The 21,959-nt window shown below is 24.7% G+C and overlaps 5 protein-coding genes across 5 annotated transcripts in view; 3 read left to right on the forward strand and 2 right to left on the reverse strand.

Moving 5' to 3' along the window:
* The first annotated feature begins 2,639 nt into the window (after window positions 1-2,639).
* Window positions 2,640-6,891, forward strand: LOC126895326 (protein unc-50 homolog A). The gene is made up of 7 exons (XM_050667064.1): window positions 2,640-3,193; window positions 3,258-3,406; window positions 3,463-3,528; window positions 3,626-3,746; window positions 4,659-4,798; window positions 5,623-5,724; window positions 5,955-6,891. The coding sequence occupies exons 1-7, from the start codon at window positions 3,123-3,125 to the stop codon at window positions 6,089-6,091; spliced, it is 786 nt and encodes a 261-aa protein (XP_050523021.1). The 5' UTR covers window positions 2,640-3,122; the 3' UTR covers window positions 6,092-6,891.
* On the reverse strand, window positions 6,116-7,776 carry LOC126895327 (ER membrane protein complex subunit 7 homolog). Its single transcript, XM_050667065.1, has 4 exons — window positions 7,442-7,776; window positions 6,641-6,899; window positions 6,485-6,559; window positions 6,116-6,419 (listed from the first exon to the last, which is right to left on the reverse strand). The coding sequence occupies exons 1-4, from the start codon at window positions 7,633-7,635 to the stop codon at window positions 6,255-6,257; spliced, it is 693 nt and encodes a 230-aa protein (XP_050523022.1). The 5' UTR covers window positions 7,636-7,776; the 3' UTR covers window positions 6,116-6,254.
* Window positions 7,777-7,906: 130 nt separating this feature from the next.
* Window positions 7,907-9,115, forward strand: LOC126895329 (UPF0545 protein C22orf39 homolog). The gene is made up of 3 exons (XM_050667068.1): window positions 7,907-8,141; window positions 8,673-8,837; window positions 8,895-9,115. The coding sequence occupies exons 1-3, from the start codon at window positions 8,094-8,096 to the stop codon at window positions 9,102-9,104; spliced, it is 423 nt and encodes a 140-aa protein (XP_050523025.1). The 5' UTR covers window positions 7,907-8,093; the 3' UTR covers window positions 9,105-9,115.
* A 362-nt stretch (window positions 9,116-9,477) lies between these two features.
* LOC126895320 (uncharacterized) lies at window positions 9,478-12,872 on the forward strand. Its single transcript, XM_050667058.1, has 5 exons — window positions 9,478-9,825; window positions 10,537-10,988; window positions 11,061-11,402; window positions 11,460-11,522; window positions 11,631-12,872. Exons 1-5 carry the CDS (start codon window positions 9,478-9,480, stop codon window positions 11,818-11,820), a joined length of 1,395 nt encoding a protein of 464 aa, XP_050523015.1. The 3' UTR covers window positions 11,821-12,872.
* A 5,578-nt stretch (window positions 12,873-18,450) lies between these two features.
* LOC126895313 (uncharacterized) overlaps window positions 18,451-21,959 on the reverse strand; it is a 145,344-nt gene continuing 141,835 nt past the window's right edge. The window contains exon 3 of the mRNA XM_050667048.1: window positions 18,451-19,106. Coding sequence (XP_050523005.1) covers window positions 18,607-19,106 — 500 coding nt within the window. The 3' untranslated portion in view covers window positions 18,451-18,606. The remainder of the gene's footprint in view (window positions 19,107-21,959) is intronic.

Raw genomic sequence — 21,959 nt, forward strand, 5'->3', positions numbered from 1 at the left:
AGTTGTGATGTACCGGAAAGAGAATAAACAAAAATAATAGAAACACAGGGGAAAAATCGAAGATCCGGTGATGGAAATTGAAAGGGTAAAATGAAAAAGAGTTTGTAAAGATGGTAAAAGAGAGGACGGTGTGGAATGTTGAGGGAGACATACATGATGTGTGGAATAGATTTGCTAGTTGTTTAAAAAATACTGCAAAGGAGATTGTTGGTGAGAGTAGGAGTAGAATGCCAGGAAACAAGGAAACCTGGTGGTGGTATGAGGACGTTCAAAAAATCATAGAAAGTAAGAAAAAGCAATTCAAATTATGGCAGAAGAGTAAAAGGAGAGAAGACTACATGGAGTATAAACGCTTGTGCAAAGAAGCCAAGTGTGCAGTAAGTAAGGCGAAGTTTAAGAGGTATGATGAGTTGTATGATAGGCTAGGAACAAAGGAAGGCGAGAAAGAAATCTATAAACTTGCAAAGATAAGAAAGAAAAGGTCTAAAGATTATCATTATATTAGGTGTATAAAAAGTGTTTATAATAAGGTACTCTCAAATGATAATGATGTGAAAAAAAGGTGGAAAGAATATTTTGAAAAATTAATGAATGAGAAGTACCTAAAAGAGACAATAGAGGATATCTCGTGGAATGAGGGACTGGTAGATTTAATTAGTAAGAAAGAAGTATGGGAGGCTGTGGCATTAATGAAAAAGAATAAAGTAGTAGGGCCAGATTAATTGCCAGTAGAAGTATGAAAAATATAAGTCGGTATTGGCATAAAATGGTTGAAGGAACTTTTAAATAAAATCTTATTAGAAGTTAAAATTCCAAATGAATGGAGAAATAGTATTGTGGTACCAATAAATAAAGGTAAAAGCGACATACAGGAGTGTGGAAATTATAGAGGCATAAAGCTTGTGAGTCATAGTATGAAAATTTGGGAAAAGGTAATAGATAACAGAATAAGAAATGAGATATCGGTATCTAAATACCAGTTTGGATATATGCCTGGTAAGTCAACAATGGAGCCATTATTTTTTGTGAGGCAACTAATAGAAAAGTTTAGGGAAAAGCAGAAAAACCTGTGTATGGTATTTATAGATTTGGAGAAAGCATATAATAAAGTACCAGGAGAGGTTTTAAAATGGTCATTAATGAGAAAAGGAGTCCTGAAAAGGTACATTAATATAATAGATGATACATATGATGGCAAATGTACCAGGGTAAAAAGCGTAGAAGGAGTATCAGAGTGTTTTCGGGTAAGAGTAGGATTGCACCAAGGTTCTGCTTTAAGCCCTTACTTATTCTCTAAAGTGATGGATGAAATTACTAGAGAAATACAAGGAGAAGTGCTGTGGTACATGTTGTTTGCTGACGATATAGTGTTAATAAGAGAAAACAGGGAGGAAATTAATCAAAGGCTAGAGGTGTGGAGATCAGTTCTTGAAGGAAAGGGTTTAAAAATAAGTAGAAGTAAGACAGAGTATATAGAGTACGAGTTTGATAAAGGAGAACACGAGATAGGTGAAATAAGGAGGCCAGTGACAATGGGCGAGGACGTGATTGGAGAGGCGGAGAGTTTTAAGTATTTAGGATCAATTGTGCAAAAGAGTTGTGGTATTGACGAGGATGTAAGACACTGGATTAAGTGCGGGTGGTTGAAGTAGAGAGAAGCGTCTTATGCGACATAATAATTCCAATGAGGCTGAAAGGTAAATTCTACAAGACTGTAGTGAGACCAGCTATGATGTATGGTTTAGAGTGTTGGGTGGTTTATAAGAAAGTAGAGCAGAGAATGAGTGTAGCAGAGATGAGAATGCTTAGATGGATGAGTGAAGTGACTAGAAAAGACAGAATAAGGAACGAGCATATAAGAGGGAGTATAGGTGTAGCGTCAATCATGGATAAGATGAGAAAAATTAGACTTAGATGGTTTGGTCATGTTATGAGGAGAAAACAATCGGGAGCTGTAAGAACAGTTATAGAAATGAATGTTTAAGGAAGAAGAGGTAGAAGAAGACTAAAAAAGAAATGGAGAGATGCTATTGAATGCGATTTGAGGACAGCTGATGTGAGCGTAGATTATGTGGGAGATCGTGTCAAGTGGTAGTTTAGGATAAGGGTGGCCGACCCCAAGTAGTAGGGATTAAGGTGAGGAAGAAGAAGACCTATTTCAATACTTACTGAACACTTTGTATAATTAAATTAAATCTAAGAATTTATAATGTGGTCAACCTCTAATGTTTTATATGATTAAATTTGTTTCAGATAATTGAATTGATGAGTAAAAAGTCATTTACTGAACATCTCAACATAGCAATACAAACCGACTTTAAACATTTATTGAAATAAATTGAAAAAAAAATTGTTATAAAATAATGATTTCAGAAGAGTAGTTCAATATATTTTATATTTATTTGTGTCATATTTTATTTTAATGAAAAAATAGCACTAATTAGTGATAAATCAAATATTGCAATAGTAATTTTCATTGATAATGAGGTGATATTTAGCGAAATTTGAAAGCAGAGAGGTCCTGGAGTATACATTTGCATACCTAAAATTCTGTTATTAATTTAGCTCCTAAAATAAAAACCTCTTAACATCCAACTAATAGATAAAAAAAACTCGCTATGTCCTGTTTTACATTATAATCTGATATTCATGTGTAAAAAAAATTTTTTGGTAAGAAGAAAGGATGGAGACAGAAAAATGTATTTGAAAGACTCTCTTAACAGATTTATTATCTAGACTTAAATTAGAGAATGATTTTATAACTTTAAAGGCCGTAATTGTAATCAATTTTCATGGATAGGGGGTTTCAAACCAAGCATAGGCGTTGAGCAGTAAATTTTTTTGAGGTGCTATATATTATCTATTCTGTTGACAATCATTGGTAAGTTATCAATAATCATTATCATGATAAATAAACTTGTTATCTTATCATGATCACTAATATTTAAAGAAAACTAAATATTTGAGTCTTTTATTTCAAAATTAATAACTTATAATTAGGTTTATTGTAATCGATGCATGTTCTTTTATTTTTTTTTTTATAAATGTTGTCAGTCAAAATTATTAATATACCTAAATTGTGTAGAAACTTAATTTTTTAATGGTTTAAGTTTTTTTATACAATGCCAAGTAGCGTTCATTCATACCGTTCTACTTCATCTTTGTCCTATTTACCAACTCCAGTAACTCAAAAGTAAAGTCTTATACTATAATAAATATTTTTGATTATTCATATAAAAAACATTTTTTTCTTTAAGAACATGTATGACTGCAGCTGTAAAACGATACCGTTATTTAAGGAAATTGTTAAATTTTGAACAAATGGATTTTGAATTTGCTCTTTGGCAAATGACTTTTCTATTTATCAACCCTCAAAAAGTATATCGAAATTTTCAACACAGAAAAGGTATATATAATTTTATTGTTTTTTTAGCGTTTTACTGATATTTATCATTTTTCTAGAAACAAAATCACAGTTTGCACGTGATGATCCTGCATTTCTAGTACTTTTGAGTGGATTACTTTGTAGTAAATTATTTAGCATAATTATAATGATAATTACAATAATAATAATTTTAGATTAATGTTTTTATTAAAATTTAACTATAATTATTTTTCTTTTTAGTTTCTTCAATAGCATTTACATTTGTACTGAAACTTGGAATTGCTGCATTTTTTAAATTCTTTTTATACATTGTTGTTGTTGATTGTATGTTATCTGGTGTTTGTATCAGTACATTATTATGGTAAATTAAAGCAATGATATTCATATTTTAACATATGAAAAATTAATTATAATGACATATACTAAGTGATTCTTTAACTTTGTTACATAAAATATTTTCATTTTTTTATTGAGAAAAGTAAAATTTATTTCTTTTTAATCATTAGAGGTTTGATTGAGTAAAAAAGTTTTTTGTTGGAACATTTTTTTATTTAAATTTTCAATAAATTTTGAGTATTTTATGTATAGGCGCAAATATTATAAATCAATAAGCGCTATTGGTGCTTATAAAAACCGATAGTGCAAGTCTATCTTGTTACTTTACTCTAGTAATACAATGAACATACATTTATACTTCATTGTATTTTTATGAACCGATAGCATTTATAATCGATTTAAGACGTGATAATATTAACATCTTGTAAAAATAATTACACTTTTTTTAATCACCATTAAACTTTAAACAGCTGTAAATAATTGAAAATTGGATAATATAAAAAAAAAATTTTAAACAAAAAAGAATATTGTTCAATTGAATAAATTTGATGATCCAAAAAAAAGAAATTAGGCTGTTTGAAAATCAAAGTTGATAAATGTTTGGGGTATAAAGGATGGGAGCAAAAAATTATTTTTTTTTTAAGGAAGTTTAACAAAGAATTCTTTAAATTTAATTGTTAAAAATATAATATTGATAAGCTTTAGTATTTTCAAAGACACTTCAAGTAGCATTATTAACTATGTATTCTATATATATAACAATTTTAAAAATTATGCTGAGCCTTAAAATTTTGTAATATGATTTTGAAGTCTATATTTCAAGTTTTGATTAAGAAATATATATTTTTTTTCAAATTAAATTTAAAACAATAAATTTTTTATTATTTTTATAGAAAAATAATATTTTTATATGTTATTAATTTCTATTTATTTTTAGGTTCATAACTAACAAATATTTAATAAAATCTAATTACAAAGGACAAGATGTTGAGTGGGCTTATGCATTTGATGTACACTTAAATGCATTTGTACCAATGTTGGTTGTCTCTCATATCTTCCAGTTATTTTTTTATCATAGTATGTAGATTTATTCTTTAATGTAATAAACATTTATGTAACCCAAAATATTTTATTTATTAAACAAATTTATTGTTTACATATAAAAATAAAACCATTTTAACAGTAACTTATGTTATAAAGTATAAATAATTATTAACTAGAGTATTTAAACAGTTAATTTTTGAATAATTAAGTTATTAGAAACTATAGAGAGAAATATGAATTAAAGTATTTTTGGTTAATGCCAAAAATGATTTTTCTATTCATCTCATACTTTTTCGACATCTATTATATTTCAAAAAACCTTTCATGTTATGATATAATTTATATTGTTCTAAAAATTTTACTAAAAAATTATTTTAAATATTGAAGTTTTTCTGTATATCTAATTTTAAGTAAAATTTTATGAATGACATATATTAAAATAATAAAAAGTTACTACATTTTGGAGGCAGGTACAATTTCATTTTGTCTCTTAAAAAACAATAATAACTATTTCAGTTTTACTAATTTTGCAGGACAGTAAAATAATTATTTCTATGATATTAATTGTTTTGTAATTTTGTAACTTTATATTTTTAACACATCAATTATTTAATTACATTTTTTTTATTTCTAATAATTCATTCAATACTCTCTTGATAATACATTTGTATATAATGCTAGTCTTGAAAATTACAATAAGGGAAAGAATCATTCTGCACTTCTATTACCAAAAAATGTATAACGCTATCATATAATAATATTAGATTAAATTATTGTTATTTTTTCTTTTTTACTTATTTACCAATTATATTTTAACTGTTACAACTATAATTTAAAAATTGCTTTAATTTTTTTAGTATTTTTGAGACATGATTGGTTTTTACCAATTTTTATTGGTAATTCACTATGGGTTATAGCTATTGGCTATTATTTATATATTTCATTTTTGGGATACAGTTGTAAGTATTAAAAATTAAAATTGATAATTTCATTTAAGTCATATTTTTTTATTTAAATAGCATTAACTAATCCTCTAGATAAAAATCTTATTCTTAACAAGTTTAACTTCAATTTTTATGTCCTTTTCAACATATTCATTAACTACTTGTTAATTTACAATAAAATCCAATATATTATCTTAAAAAAACATTTAAGAAATATTTCATTAAAAAAAAAATTATATTTTTAGGTTTGCCAATTATTAAAGGAACTCAAATTCTGCTTATACCATTTATACTATTGTTTATTGTGTATATTGTATCATTGGCTGCAAATTTTAATATGTGTCAAATGGTCATGGATTTTTATCATTATAGGGTTCTATGAGTAGAAAAATAATAATAATTATACTTATGAATGTATCAATTTTTAATTTGTATATAATATGTCAAATTATTACATTTATGTATAGAAAAAGAACCTGAAACTATTTATACCTTAAATTATAAATGTACAATGTACCCCTTAATAAAGGGTTAATTTACAAATATTACTTATTTCTAGTTGTTTTTATTTGATTTTTTGAACTCTTAATTGCTTTTGATTTTTCTTTTTGTTTATCATTAGTTGTTGGCGGATTTCCAGTAAAAAAAGTTGTGATCATTTCAGACATTTCTGGCATTTCATGTTTTAAATTAGTTAATTGCTCCATCTCCTGTGAAAAAATGAATAAATAAATTTTAAATAAATTAAAATTAAATGGAAAGAACCAATTCATACTTTTTTTGTTTCTGGATCATTCATTAATTTGGGCAAAACCAAAATAGCAAGAAGAGGTAATACCATGGTTAAAACCTATGCAATAAATGATAATATTTAAACTGTGAAAACTTCTTGAATAAAAAGTTACAAAGTATAAGTAAATAATATACATACCATAGAATTAAAGAGAAAATCAGTAATTTTCCATTGCTCTCTAGTGTAAAAATATTTTGCAGGCATGTAGTTAATAAATTCTAATGGATACGACACTTGATGGACATGTGAAGACTGAATATAATTAACTTTGCGTGCTCGGTATTTACCTTTAGAATTAATTTCAACTCTTATTGGTTCATATATGTAGTTAGGATTTATAACTTCGACAATATATGATCCCGATGGAACTTTAGATATCACAAATGATCCATTTTTTCTAAAAAAAAATATATAATATAGTTAACAAATTTAAATTATACAACAAATACATTAGTCAAATAACTGAAATGAAATTATATTATACTCAATAACACGACTAGAATTTTTTTCAAGAGAGGTTATCACAAAGTTTATAAAATTTTAATGCATAATTTTAAGAATAGTTAACTATTTCATGATCTTTAACTGGTTTTAACTCTATTCACTCCTCTAGTGCCACTAGATATATTACTTAAAAAAATTTCAACTCATAAAAATAAACTGTAACATAATGAAAATATACTTATGTTAATTGAAAAATTTGTTAATAATTGCTAGTGTATTTTATATCTTTATAATCATCAAATATAGAGAGTTAATTGGGGCTCTGTTTGGTTAGGTACACATGAGAAATTTTTCTAACTACCCTATCAAATCAAAAATAAACTTGTTCTTTTATGATTAATTATTTTTATTTGGAGATATATCCAGTCATTTTCCTTAATTACACTAGTTTAAACGTGCTTTTTAATATGACAAGAAAAGTAAACATTTTGTTACCTTAAAAATCCAATAGCTTCACCTCCTTTTAAATGAACAATGGTTTCTGCCAACCAAGATGTCGTCATATTTGGTACCATAACTTTACCTTCAATATTATAAAGTTCTGGACTATATTCATATTGTCCATGCACAAAATTTGACAAAAAAAAAATTAAAACAAAATGAATAATTTCAAATGTGTTAGATTTCATTTTTATACAGGCAATAACTTTAAAAACAAAATAACAAAAAAATACTAAATTTTAAAATGTAATAACAATAAATATAAATTTACAAAAAAATATTTTACAGAAATAGAAAGATTCATGAAACAGGATTCTTAAATATTTAATTTATACTAATCATTGATTGTCGTTTTCCTCTTATCATTTTGTTAGTATTTTATCATGAAATACACTTGTTATTATTATATAACCTCTTTGATTATTTAACAATAATACAATTTTATCAAGCCCAATGTTTTTCGTACCGGTGTGATTTCTTAGGTACTCAAAGATTTGAGTGAAATCTTAGCAAGTTATGTTTTTTAAAATTTATGTATCATTATTTTGCTTTTGATTTGTTTTTTAGTCATTAGATTACATTTTTGGATTGATATAATATTGAAAGAAGTATAATTGTAATTACTTTTTTATATTTGATTTAAAAAATGATTGATGAAGCTAGTGAAGATGTTAAATCATTGGATACATGGATGGTTAGTTATTGTTTCATAATAATAATATTTTATTAATTAAAAAATATAGAAGTTATGGTAATTTAAAAATTTTAGACTCAGATTTTAAATAATTACAAGCAATCTCTTCTATAAATCCATTAAAACCTAGGTACAATTTAGAATTATTTTTAGTTAAATTTTAATATTTATTATTTATAATATTATTTTATATTTATAAACTTATATATATATATATATATATTTTATATCATGTAATAAGATTATAGAAATATTTTTTAAGTCACACGCACTTAACCTTTAATGCATGATTTGATATTACTTCTTCATTTCTAAAAAATCACAAAATTACAACAATCTTACAAATGTTTTTGAAGGATAAGTAAATATTTAATTTTTTTATTCTTAATATTAATTATTTAAGCTTTATTAACTATTTAATATTAACTATTTGGGAGGGACAAAATATATATCTAATGAAAATGTTATAATACATAGAATGTAATGTTACATTAATATAAACCTTACTCATTATAGATATAATATTTATAGATTAGACCATGTGATATATATAATAGTGAATATAAAGAATGTACTTCTATTATGTCAAGATTACATCAGCTATTTATATTTGGAAATACTATTGATTGCAGTCAATGGCATAAAGATTATCAAGATTGTTATAAATGGAAATCAAAAAAAGATATTAAAGCAGCGGTAATTTGTTTTATTTTCATATTTTGATTTATATTATAAACTCAAAGTAATTTTTAGGAATCTCTTGTTCAAAGTGAAAAAAATAGAAGAAATAATAGATGGAAAACATTTTATGCCAATGATATTTGGGAAACTAGAACTAGTCCTCCTGAGAATTGGAATGATCCGTTACCAGATTATATAGCAAATAGAAATTCTACATTAAAAAATGATGCATCTAAGATAAATCAACAATCGATAAACGAAAAATTTTGTGTGATAATGTAAATAATTTATGACTGTGTAGATGTATAAAAAGATTTTTTAGTAAAATTTGTTGAGTTCAAAAAAATTTAAACATAATTTTTTTTTTATTGAAAATATGTTTAAAAAGATAAATTGTGTTTGATTTTATTGATAACAGAAACATACCCTATGATAAGACTATTGATCATCCCCTAGATAACAAATTATTAACATAAAAATCACATTTGCAGATAGCTGTCTTTAATGTTTTATTTAAATTTTTTAAGTTATATTTGATACTGTTAGGTACTATAAATCATAGTATTTGTCAAATTATGGAATTTTTAAAAGAAAAATTTAATAATAAGTAATAATACTTTTAGCTAAAACTTATTTTGTGAAATTAGACTAAAAAATGAATGAAGAAAATGGTAATATATCACTTACAAATGTTGTCAATAATGAATTGTTTTCATATTCCACTATTCTAATTAAAGGATTTATAAGAAATGTAGTCGATAATGATTCTAAATTATTAATTGAACATTCATTTAATTATAATGCTTCTAATAATACGTCCTTATGGACTGTATTTAAAAATAATTTTAAAGTGATATTAGAATTAAAACATGGGGATAATTTAATAACTCTTAAATATGGAAAATCAATATTAACAACAAAATTAGTATTTAAACCAAGAAGAACCAAATTTACAGTTCAACCAATTTATGTAATTTGTTCCGATCATGATGGAAAATTTCAGGTATATTTACTAGTTATTTGAATATTGTCTAAATAGTATTAATGTTAAAGCAGTACTAAATAATTAGTATTAAAATTACTGTTGTATTATTTAAATGCTGTGTACTATTGTAATTTAATTGAAACTACAATTGAAGGGCCTGTCACAATAACCAGATAAGTCCATTTTTTAAATTTTTTATGAGGAGAAATTTAAAATTTGCTAATTAAAAGCAATGATAAATTTTGTTTCTAAATTAAATATCTCCACGGTTAATAGGAATATAGAACTTGTATTTGTATTGAATTATGCCAAAAAAAATCATATTTGTTCAAAATCAACAAGAAAATATTTTCTGAATAAGTTTGACTTACCTGATTATTCCCTTTAATTGAAAACAAAAATTAAACATTTTAAACTATCATGTTAAAATAATGCTTAAATCAGATTTACTGGGATCTTCTAGTTTCAGTTCAATAATTAAATGAAGTAAATTCAAAAGTATGAAATATATTAACTGATATTAGATTCTGGGCTAGTGATTTTTATTTTTAGTAACTATGTATATTGAATAAATTTGCTTACAAACTTGTTAATTCTTTGATTTCAATCTATTGGAATGTCCCTAAAATTACTTTAACGTGCTTACTTTAGTATTATTTACATTAATATCCTACAATAAAAAAAAATTGTTTTAATTAAAATTAAAATCATATTTGTGATATGTTTTAGGCACCAAAGGATCATGATAACTCAGTTCATGTTGCATGTAAAAAGATAGTATTAGGTCTAAAATTAATTCAAATGCTAACTGCAGAGAAAATGGATGAACAGGGTTTTGGGAAAAAGACATTCCAAATTGAAAATGACTGTCAAATAATTAAGAGTTCACTAATAAGAGAGTCAGTGTTTAAAATGAACCCAGAAAAACTATGGGAGCACATAGCTCGTGAAATAACTGCCAACTATAATTCTTATGTTAAAAAATTTTTGGCATTTTTGTCTTGTACTTATTGGGATGGAAAAAATTTACATGGACATGTTGCATTAGGAGGAGGTGGATTAGCTTTATTTGGTACAGGATGTCTTTATACTTGGCCTAGTGAACTAGAAGAAATTTTACCATGTTTTATGAATATGAAAAAAGTCAATACCAGCTTACTCCTAGATGATAGTTGTTTTAGGTAACACTATTAAAGTTTTTATATACATGTATTGTAATTTTTTTTCAGTTCATTAAAATTAATTTTCCATAGAGGAAATTTTGGTGGATGCTTCAGTACTACATTAGGTTCAGTATGGCATGAAATTGGTCACATATTTGATTTAGGTCATTCCAAGTATGGTATAATGGGTAGAGGATTTGACAATGTCCATTTAACATTTACATTAGATGGTAAAAATATTGCTCAAGAAAATGTATTTAAAAAGAAAACATATGCTGTATACATTGAAGAAAATTGTATAAATAACTTGAATGATAATAAAATTGATTTACCTAATAATAATTCTTCAAAACTATGTAATGCAATAAAAAATAATGAGTCGAAAACAGTATGTTGGTCTATTGGATGTGCTTCAATTCTTTCAGTTCACAAGTAATTTTGAACAAAAACTTTTCTAATAAGAAAAATAAGTGAAAAATATTTTTTTAGATGGTTCAATACTTTCAATGAAAAAAATATCAATGAAAATATTCCAAATTATGTAAAAAAAAGGTTTGTTCTTGTATTTTATTTCAACATTAATTTTTGGTTTACAAAAAATTAATAGTTATTAATTTTATCTGTTATTTTTATTTATTATAAATATTTAAAATTTTTTAGAAATTTAATAACATCAGATATTGGATTAAAAGTTGTTCAGTTAAGGCATGATGATGGTAGTGTCATCCACTCTTGGGAATTTTTTAAACCAAATAAACGAATATTTATACTTCCTATTCAGCATATAAACATTGGTCTGACAATTTTCGCTATAGATTTAAATGGAAATATGTTAAAGCAGTTGCTATAATGTATAAATTATAAAACTATTAATATATTGAACTATAGTATTTTCTAAATTATTATTACAACATTTTTATAATCAATGTAAATACTATAATATTAATATATTATATTAATTATCTTACTATTATTATTCTCTTCAGTGATTCGATTTAGTAAACAAAATAATAAACCAAGATCTATTTGTATAGAACTTGAATTAACTGATGCAGTCTTGTCTACACTAAAAAAATCTATTTCATGATTTTTTTAATTGTAAAGATTTTTTGATTCATTACTGATCAATTTTTACGTAAGATTTTAATTAAAACCAAGTTTTAGTAAGTTATGAAACAAAATTAAGTAATTTAACACTGGTTTTAACTCTCAAATATATTTTTGTGTGAAAAATAAATAATAAAATATAAAATTATATTTTTTTAGATTATCGCTAAATATTTAGTAAAATGACAAGTCGGAGGTATTTCTCATATATTTATGGATTTTTAATTCATTTTAGTAGAAAAATTTCTTTTTTATCATTCAAACAATACTAATATATGTTAAAAAAAAATTCTAAATAATTTCTGGATACAATTTTTTTACCAACGAGAATTCAAAATATATATTAATTTTAAATTACGATTTATTTTATTTTAGCCAATCAACCGTTTGCGTTTTTTAAATGGCTTACAAATTTAGATTTAAAATACAAATCCATCATTATTTTAGTTTTAATAATACTGAACACAAAAATATACAGTTTCAATGCACCGTAAATTATTTTTATGATATTTATCAAGAGAATTTTTACTTACTTATTTTTAAAGGAAACGATTTCCTTATAATAGAGAATATAGAGTTGTATCTGTGACAAATAACGATTACTGTATGTTAAACAGCAAATCATCAATAAAAAATTGGACGAATATAGTTAAACTTAAATGAACAATTTTTTTTTTTCATCACATTAGTGCTTAAGTATTATTTATTATATAGTTTCTTCGGCCTTAAGCTGTAATTTTATACTTAAAATATTGTTATTTTTATTGTTTGTCTTTGTTTTTGTATTGTTAATTATATTTTATTGTTAAATAATTTATATTTTATAAAAAAATATATTGAAATAGATATGAATCTAAAACATGTGTGCATATTATATATGCTGTACATATATATAAAATATGAGTTTCAAATCCTTGGACGCTGAAATATTTATCGAGTCTAGATCGATCACAGCGAAATACAAAGTAAGTGAATTTACATTATCTCAAATTATTGGTATTAAAAATTTGTGTAAATAACTATAAAGCAATAGATAAAATAAAATTTCTGAATTAAATTATTATTGACCAGTTTGTACCTTACAGTAAACACTTCGACTACATATCAGAGAGGAAGCTACTGCTATTTCAAGAATACTTCGTGTCTTGTTAAAAGAGCATTTAAATTATTTATCTTAAACCTTAACAAATAGAACCATTGTTTTTTTTTATTTATGCTTGTCTTTATTGTTCCGAACCCTTGAATTCTACGGCAATAGAACCTCTATACAAACCAATTGATCATATTCCAACTTATTCTATATTTATTAATATTTTATCTTATTTTGATTATTATATAATTGTTTTTATTCGATTAAAACACAAAAGTTTTAAGATTAGGATATGTTAAAATGTATTTATTATTGATTTCATTTTATAATACCAGTGACTAGAACCATAGTGTGGGAATAATTTAGAAATATCCAATAACAAAATCAAACAAAGTAATGTATAATTATATTGTATTAAAGACAAATTCTTTATATTTTTGAAGATAAAATGTAATTTTATTGTAGAGATCAATAACAACGTATCTCATCAAATGGTGTTTACGGTAGAATCCGATTTATAGTCATTATTGTTATGAATGCATAAAAAAATATAGTAATTATAAATCAAAATGCTTTATTTGTTTATTAAAATGATATGTTGTCAACAAATAGGTGCTATACTTGCGCTCGGATAATCTCAACTGAATACTGTAACTAAATTTATGATCAATTTATGTATCATTGATGAAAATCAGTTCAGTAGAAGTTAATCAATTTACACGAATGACGCCAAAAACTTCATAATTTTTGATAGGTATTTTTTTAAAAAATATTCTTTACTTTTTTGACTACGTCTAATGCATTTTTTCTATTATTTATCACTAATAAGAAAAAATAATATTTTTTTCAAAATGGCCATTTTTCTTATAAAAAATGTTGATAGGTTCTTAACAATATTAGGACAAGTACTCATTGATTTACAAGCATTTTAATAACATAATTTTTGTTACATAGAGTGGGTATAAAGCGCAAGTGGAGTATGCATACACTTCGTTCACTACAAACATTACTTCATTAGAATTACCCTAGTAAGAGTTGTTTTCACTCTTTCTACATAGCCACTTTATGTATTAAAAAGTATGTAGCTCAATAAATACTCGTCCTAAAATTGTTATTGACTTATTAAAATTTTAATAAATTAAGTGGGTATGTTCAAAAGTTACGTGTGTAGCCCCGTCAAGCTCCATGTAGCTTATCATCGCCCACTCCCTCTCGCCGCTTGACCTACGACAGTCATAGTAGTTGTGTCCGGCACTATGGCCACCTATGTCTTTACGTACGTGTAATGACGTGTTTGGAGTTGTGTCGTACCGTTGAGTCTGATGACTGGTGACCATATTGATCCGCCATAGTTTTTATTGGTTTTGTGTCGGCCTGTATAAGTGAAAAACTAAACGTATATTTTTATTGAATATTCACTTCTCATTTGGGAATGGTATTCTAAACGTTCATACGCCGGTGATGTTTCTCTATTTTTCGGTCAGTTAGTGTGTACTGTCACCTGAGAAATAATCGTGACACGCGTGATTGTCAACGTGATAAGGATTTGTTGTGGAGCATTCAAAGGATTGCAATATCACGCGGCGGTGCAAGTGTCAGATGACTGGGTGATGTTATTTTCTTTATGTTAATGTTCTCAGTGGCGTATTTTGGGGGGGTGTCCTCCATGTCTGGACACCACTGACTTAAAAAAAATGCCTGATATATTGGTATTAACTTTTTTTATAATATACTATATTTATTTACTATAAAATAAATGGTATTTTAAATAAATAACAAAATTGAAGATAATTTGATAGGATTCGACGACACGTATTTATCTACATTTTATCAGAGATTTTTAGAAATTATTTGGATTTCATTGGGTCATTTAGATAACAAAAATACCCGTAGCAAAAATATAATAACAACGGAAATATTCTGAACTTGTAGTTCATTTTTAAATTTATTTTATAGTTTATCAGTTTAGAGAATTATAAACAAATAAGTTTAGTTACCCCTATTCAATATACCGCATTCATAAAAAATACAGAAAAGAATTTTTTATAATTAAAGTAGTATTTAAAAAATATACAAAAGTTATGAAATTCTTTATGAATCGTCATTTAGTAAAATTTAAATTAAGTTAAGATAGTAGATACGCTTGTTAATTTAAAAATTTATAATTGGCTGACTTTTTAACTTAATTCTATCCATAACTGTATATTATAATATTTGTATATGTAAGAACATTAAATTATTTCAGTTANTATAATCAACATAAAAATTTATTAAGTTGAATATATAATATAGTTTAACAATTTAATTAATAATTGAATTAATGACATAATAATTCTGATAAAAGAAAATAACAGGAGATTTGAATTAATTTTAACGACTTTAACAAATCGAAAATAACTTTAGGGTTTAACTACCTTATAGGTTTAATTATTATTTGCATTTTTAATGTTATTATTATTATTATTATTTTTTTTTTTTGACAATAACGGCTATCTTTGTAACTTCAATATATATCAAGAAAATGACAAATTATCCAAGAAAATCAAGGAAATTTTAGAAAAATATTAAAATACAGAGCCCAAGGAAATGACCGTTTAAAATCATTTTTGGAAGCTGAAGTAACAATAAAATATACAAGTGAAACACTTCAAAATGAAATAATTGAATCCTGTAATAAAATTATTTTAAATAAAATCGTAACANGTAATGTCCATGTAGAAGCTTTTCCTTTTTTGTCCATCTCCCATTCAATTAAGAAATTTTTTAATACCATTGGATAAGGACCCTCATACGATTTAAGATTATCATATGTNACAAGTAACTTTGTGTGTTCGATATTTAGATGTTGAAAATATGATTATCAAGGAAGAATTCTTCAGTTTGTGCCTACAACAGATACTACTGGAAAAGGTTTATATATTATTATTCAAAGTTTACATTCATTTGGTGTAGAAACAAAATACCTTAGAGGACAGTGTTACGATGGATGTGTTTCTATGTCTGGTCAATTTAACGGAGCTCAATCTCTTATTCACCAAAGTTATCCGCTTGCAACGTTTGTTCATTGAGCTGTTCATGTTTTAAACCTTGCTATTTCTTATTCATCTTCTATACAAGAAACACGAAATTGATTAGGAACAACATCTAAAGTTAGAGATTTTTTCATATACCCAAAGCGAAAAGATGTGTTGAAAAGTCAAATCGAAGAAAGTCAAAAATGTATAACTAAAAAATCATTAAAACAATTATGTGCGACTAAATGAGTTGAACGTTTTTATGCTGTCAATGATTTTCTTGAGCTTTTTGTGTACCTAATTGAATCGTTATTTATAATTTCGAAGTGGAATGACACTGAAACATCATCAAAAGCAAGTAATTTACGAACATCAATACTGAAAGGAGATTTTATTATTTGTTTACTTATTATAAATAAAGTATTTAGTTATGAGTTACTTTGTTTAAAACAACTTCAAAGAAATTAGCAGGTACACAGCATTGTTATTATCAATGGTAGTAAGGCACATTGTTGTGAGTTTGTAAATACACTAACTGACAATACAGAAAGTATATCTATGATAGTTATAATTGATAATAAACATTCTGTGACTGCGACATTGATATCATATAAACCATTTAGCTACCTGTATTTGTAATCATATCATCATGTGTATTATACATGTATATTAACTCAAAAATTTGAAACTTTAAATGTTTATATCTAATAAACTAATAAAGTTATATTAAAAATTCAAATGCCATTTACTATTTAATTAAAAATCCAAACATTTTATTATATTCAAAATATGTGTTCCCATTTAAAAGACAAAAAGACAAAGTTGACACCCTTACAAGGCACAAGGGATGAACATAAAAAGTTTTAAATAGTTAATAATTTAAGAATAATGTGTAACTAAAGAAAACCAAAAATAATGTTTAAATTATATTTATTCTACAAGTAAATGAGTGGGTTATGATAAAAAAATCAGTCTGTATACTGTAATATAGTTTATCATTTGTAAAGCTGAAAGTAAAACATTTTTGTAATGTTTCGTTTAATTGTAATTTCCTGATCTATTATTACTAGACCAGGAATTAAATATTTATAAACATTTTTGAAAACGATAGTATTATTAATTTTGCAAAAAGAAGAAAAACAAAATATTTTAGTATATAAGACGAAATGGAATGAATCGTAGAGCACCGAAGGTAATCTCTTTTCGCGCGGTACGTTTATGACATTAAGTTTTCATTTTGTGTATTGTTTCATTGTGTTTTTAGTGTATATTTATTTTGTATGTTTTGCATTGTTTAATTATATCTATAATAAATACATTTGAGTTATTATTAAACTTTTATTACTTTAAGTTAAGATACTAGGGTTGTTTCTTTTATGATACAACAGTACCAAATTTTCAAATTTCAAATTATTTGTCAATTCCTAAAATAGTAATTAGAAAAATAGTAAGTTTTTTTTACGTCAGTAAACATTTCTATAATTTTCGTTTGTGAGGTTCATTAAAAGTTAGACACCACCCAAAAAATCATTCAAAATATGCCACTGAATGTTCTTACTATATGCAAGTGTTTTCATTTGTATATGCGTAATAGAATCATGTTCTTAAAATCTAATAAATTGACTTTGTTTATTATTTGAGTGTCAAGTAAAACACTCGACCTGTCATTTATATCAAGTTAATTTAACGTCTAAGTAAAGAATTGAATGCCCCCCCCTGGGAACCTAGAAATCATTACTTTAAGTTTACAGAGTATGTAGAAAGAGTGGAAACAGTATAAATGGAAGAAATTATCTACGCTATTGAGACAGTTAACTCTCCTGAAACCCATTTTCTCTTAAAAATATTGTAAACGTTTTGTAGAAAATTATTAAAATAATACATGCAACAAGATAAATTTTCATTTGTTATTAAGTATTTGCAAAATTCCTCAAATAATTTATTTTTATGAATTTAAAATAAGCAATTTTTTTTATAAAACAATGGGGTTACAAAAAACCCAAATTGCTATATAACTTTTCGTAAAAACTACCATGTAAATAAAAAAAAAAATAAGTAGATTGTTAAACAACTTAAATTTTTTAACACTTTTAAAAAATTTACGTTAAAAATATTTTACAATATTTTATTTTAATATTATTAAATCGAAGAAAAAATGGCAATTCATAACGTTATAAACCATACAACATTATTTTTTTGAAACTTATATCTAATAATAGATATATTAACAAAATATTTTTAATATTATTTTATTCAGCAATTTACAAAAAAAAAATATATATATTTTTTTATATATTAAATGTAACTAGTAATCTAGTGATCTAGTAAATTTACTGTAGAAATAATTTTATGAAATTTACTTATTGCAACTGGTTGATATTTAGCATTTATTATGTAGTAAAGTCTAAGTAGGAGAATAATCAATCTAATCCACCATTATTATTTCATCAGAGGTTTTGTTGAGACGATTAACTTTTCTGAATCCTAAATTTTCATAACAAGATTTGTAAACATTTTCACAAAACTCGTCAAAATAATTACATGCAATATGATACATTTGGATTGAATGTTCATAATATGAAGTACTCATTTTACTTGCTAAATACTTAAAATAATTTTCAAGTTGGGTCTTATCAAAAAAATTATCTTTCATTTTACAACGGGAGTTCATGTTACCCAATTCACTATTTAAATCAATATAAAATTGTTTACGAAAATTTAATAAAACTACAACTTTTTTGTTTATAATATCGGTGATTTGAATACCTTTTTGATCGAGAAATTTATCTTGAGAAAATTCATTGTTATTCAATAAACAATTAAAATCGTCAACCCATTTTAATATTTTTTGTAAATTCGAATGAGACATTGCAGTAATATTCCAAAGTAATGATTTTTTTAAAGTAATTAAAGCTGATTGCAGACCTTCAAACATTATTTTAGATTTATTGAACGAGTCAAAGAATTTAATCAAACAATTGTAGTTGAATCGATTCGTATATGTATTGCACTGTGACAATATAACAGTTGATAACACTTGGTAATTTTTAATTATTTCTGTGTATCTACATCTTAATAATTGTATTACATATTCTTTTTTTATTTGAAAATTCATTTTATCTATTGGATCTTTCATTATAGAATCTACGCTAAATAGTTTTTCATTATAAACTATATTTATATGTTCCATTGTTTTCCAACCAGATTCCTGTCGAAGTATATTGAAAGCTTTAATTGCCATATTTATATTAATATTTGGATCAATTGGAGGTATGAGTCTATAGTAAAAAAAAAATATTATAATTATTTATGAAATACACAGATTAAATAAATTAAAATAGAATTAATGAGACATTGCATTATTTCCATTCAGTTTAATTTTTAAAAAAATGATTAAAATGAATATTTGTATTAAAATATTGAGGCAAAACAAAGGATTTCGGAAAACAATTTTTTTTAAAGTATTTCATTCATAGATATCTAACAATTTTGGAAATTTGAGACGTATAAGATTACGCCCAATATTTGTTATGCACAAAATGGGGTATTTATGTAAATGAACTTACATTAAAAAACTCTATAAAATGCCGCTATACATGATTCAAAATAATGCTGTTACAGAATATTATTAAAATGTAAGTTTTTTCATAAAATCAAGTATTTTAAATGATATTATAAAATACAAATTTACTATATTCATATTATAATAATACTCTAATATAAATTAAATAAATAAACAAATAAATATGTTAAGAAAAATTAACAAACATACTAAGTTTATTTTGTGGCTTTGGCATATTTACAAATTACCATAAAATTAACGTAAGTTTTAAATGTAAATGTCTTATATTATCAAAAAAAATGTTAAGTTATTTATTTTCTAATATAAAATTAGAATAGAAAGTAAATATAAATATAGGCAATCTTACTCGGGTATTTTGGGATCGAGAAATTGTTCAAAGCCAAGATTTTTATACCAGTTTTCTATGTTTTCATTATAAAACGATTTAAGTTTACTACATGTTAAATAGACTAGGTAAGAGTCATCTTCATTAATTTGATTTGATGTCGAATTGGTTTTTATAGAAGTTTCGATAATAACATTACTATTTTGATAGAGATTGTCAACTATTTTTGATGCAACTGCATGAAATTCATTTAAATTCTTAAAATTAATTTCAGTGTCTTCAATATTTGGTAAACTGTTGAGATCTAAATGGCTGTTTTCTAATATTTTTTGAAGTACGTATTTTAGAAAAAAGTTTATTTCATCAATTATAACATTCGGCATAATTGCTCCTTTAAACAAAAATCTGACATCTATATAGCTTATAAATGCCATAGCATTGTAGAGATTTTCAAACATGGTCTTAGAATTTTTCACTTCTTCAACAAGTGACGTTACACAAGAAATAAAATTTTCTTTTAAGTTTCTTTCATGAAATTGCTTACATTTTTGGAGAATAATGTCTATGTAATCGAGAAAGTGTTTTAATATTTCAGTATACTTGAAATTTAGTAGACTTATTGTATAAAAATAGTTATTCTTGAAATTTTGGTAGTTTGTTTCAGTTTTGAAAGCTTCCTTTATTCTAATAGTACAAATTGAATCTTTTTTGAATTTTAGATTTAGCATTTCATTTGATCCAATACTTGAACGAATGTGACCAATTACTGTTTTGATGTAATATTTATAATCATCGCGATAATTGTTAACACAATTACAATTGCATTTTACTACTTCATCTACTTTTATAACGAAAATGCCTATAGACATAAAAATCAACGAATAAAATTCCATTGAAAATAAAATATTAATATTATTTATAACTAGCCGAGAATTAAAGAAGATTTAAAATGATTATACGCAAATGTGTTCATTATTATTTTATATCATAGATATGTTAGTCAAAATATATGTATAAAAATATTATTCTGTTTTTTTAATGGCAGTTAAAAAATTACAGCTATTTATTTTTATTTTACCAATAACTTTTACAGGATATGTAAATTGTATTATTATGTTACCTATAATATATTGATAATTTTTTTCTTCGATTCTTGTGTTTATAATAAGAATTGCTTACAAGAACATTTAAAAATATAGTATGGTAATGTTTTTTAATGAGACTTTATAATTACCGTTAAAAATTGTATTATATAACACTTAAATATATATATAAATATATTTAGAATGGTCGGCTAACATATTTGTATATTTGTATATTTTAATATTAATTATTTTAATATTAACTTTTTTTTAATTACTGTTATTCGATCAAATTGGAATGGTGTCCCAGAATACAATAATTTCCAAAGTTTTTTGAACATCCTATAAATTTGATTATTTATCTTGTATAAAAATGTATGGATTTCAAGTTCAATGTATTTATTTAAAACGTTTTTTTGTTTCAATTAAAAGTATGCTATTTTGTGGAAAATGTTCACATATTTATCTAATTTTAACTTATATAATTTTAGATATTAAAACCATGAAATCGTTACGTCTCTGTCAAACGCGATCATATGAGCCATAGACAAATTTAGGTCATTTTTAGACCCATTTTGAATTGTATACAGACAACGTCGTGTTGACTTCTTTACACAAATCGAAGTGCAATAACAGTAAATTAACCAGTTTGGCACTCTTCTTAGGTAACCTAAATTTAACCACAGCACACGTGCCCGACAAACACAACGCATTGCCAGATGTATTGTCACGCCACTCGACGTTGGGGTCCGCTATTGAAGAAAATGTTCTCGATGAAAATTTTATAA

This window comes from Daktulosphaira vitifoliae, unplaced genomic scaffold, assembly GCF_025091365.1.
Source record: "Daktulosphaira vitifoliae isolate Bord-2020 unplaced genomic scaffold, ASM2509136v1 Scaffold_1, whole genome shotgun sequence".
NCBI classification, from domain to species: Eukaryota; Metazoa; Arthropoda; class Insecta; order Hemiptera; family Phylloxeridae; genus Daktulosphaira; species Daktulosphaira vitifoliae.

What these genes read in the sequence shown, in the direction of transcription:
- LOC126895326 (XM_050667064.1), top strand. Translation starts at nt 3,123, where the DNA reads ATGCCAAGTAGCGTTCATTCATACCGTTCTACTTCATCTTTGTCCTAT. An exon ending in CCAACTCCAGTAACTCAAAA is followed by an intron (nt 3,194 to 3,257) that starts GTAAAGTCTTAT and finishes TTTTTCTTTAAG; the next exon opens with AACATGTATGACTGCAGCTG. An exon ending in TGTATCAGTACATTATTATG is followed by an intron (nt 3,747 to 4,658) that starts GTAAATTAAAGC and finishes ATTTATTTTTAG; the next exon opens with GTTCATAACTAACAAATATT.
- LOC126895327 (XM_050667065.1), bottom strand. Translation starts at nt 7,635, where the DNA reads ATGAAATCTAACACATTTGAAATTATTCATTTTGTTTTAATTTTTTTT. An exon ending in GAAGCTATTGGATTTTTAAG is followed by an intron (nt 6,900 to 7,441) that starts GTAACAAAATGT and finishes ATTTTTTTTTAG; the next exon opens with AAAAAATGGATCATTTGTGA. An exon ending in ATGATCCAGAAACAAAAAAA is followed by an intron (nt 6,420 to 6,484) that starts GTATGAATTGGT and finishes ATTTTTTCACAG; the next exon opens with GAGATGGAGCAATTAACTAA.
- LOC126895329 (XM_050667068.1), top strand. Translation starts at nt 8,094, where the DNA reads ATGATTGATGAAGCTAGTGAAGATGTTAAATCATTGGATACATGGATG. An exon ending in AATCATTGGATACATGGATG is followed by an intron (nt 8,142 to 8,672) that starts GTTAGTTATTGT and finishes TAATATTTATAG; the next exon opens with ATTAGACCATGTGATATATA. An exon ending in AAAAAGATATTAAAGCAGCG is followed by an intron (nt 8,838 to 8,894) that starts GTAATTTGTTTT and finishes AGTAATTTTTAG; the next exon opens with GAATCTCTTGTTCAAAGTGA.
- LOC126895320 (XM_050667058.1), top strand. Translation starts at nt 9,478, where the DNA reads ATGAATGAAGAAAATGGTAATATATCACTTACAAATGTTGTCAATAAT. An exon ending in TCAATTCTTTCAGTTCACAA is followed by an intron (nt 11,403 to 11,459) that starts GTAATTTTGAAC and finishes ATATTTTTTTAG; the next exon opens with ATGGTTCAATACTTTCAATG. An exon ending in CCAAATTATGTAAAAAAAAG is followed by an intron (nt 11,523 to 11,630) that starts GTTTGTTCTTGT and finishes AAAATTTTTTAG; the next exon opens with AAATTTAATAACATCAGATA.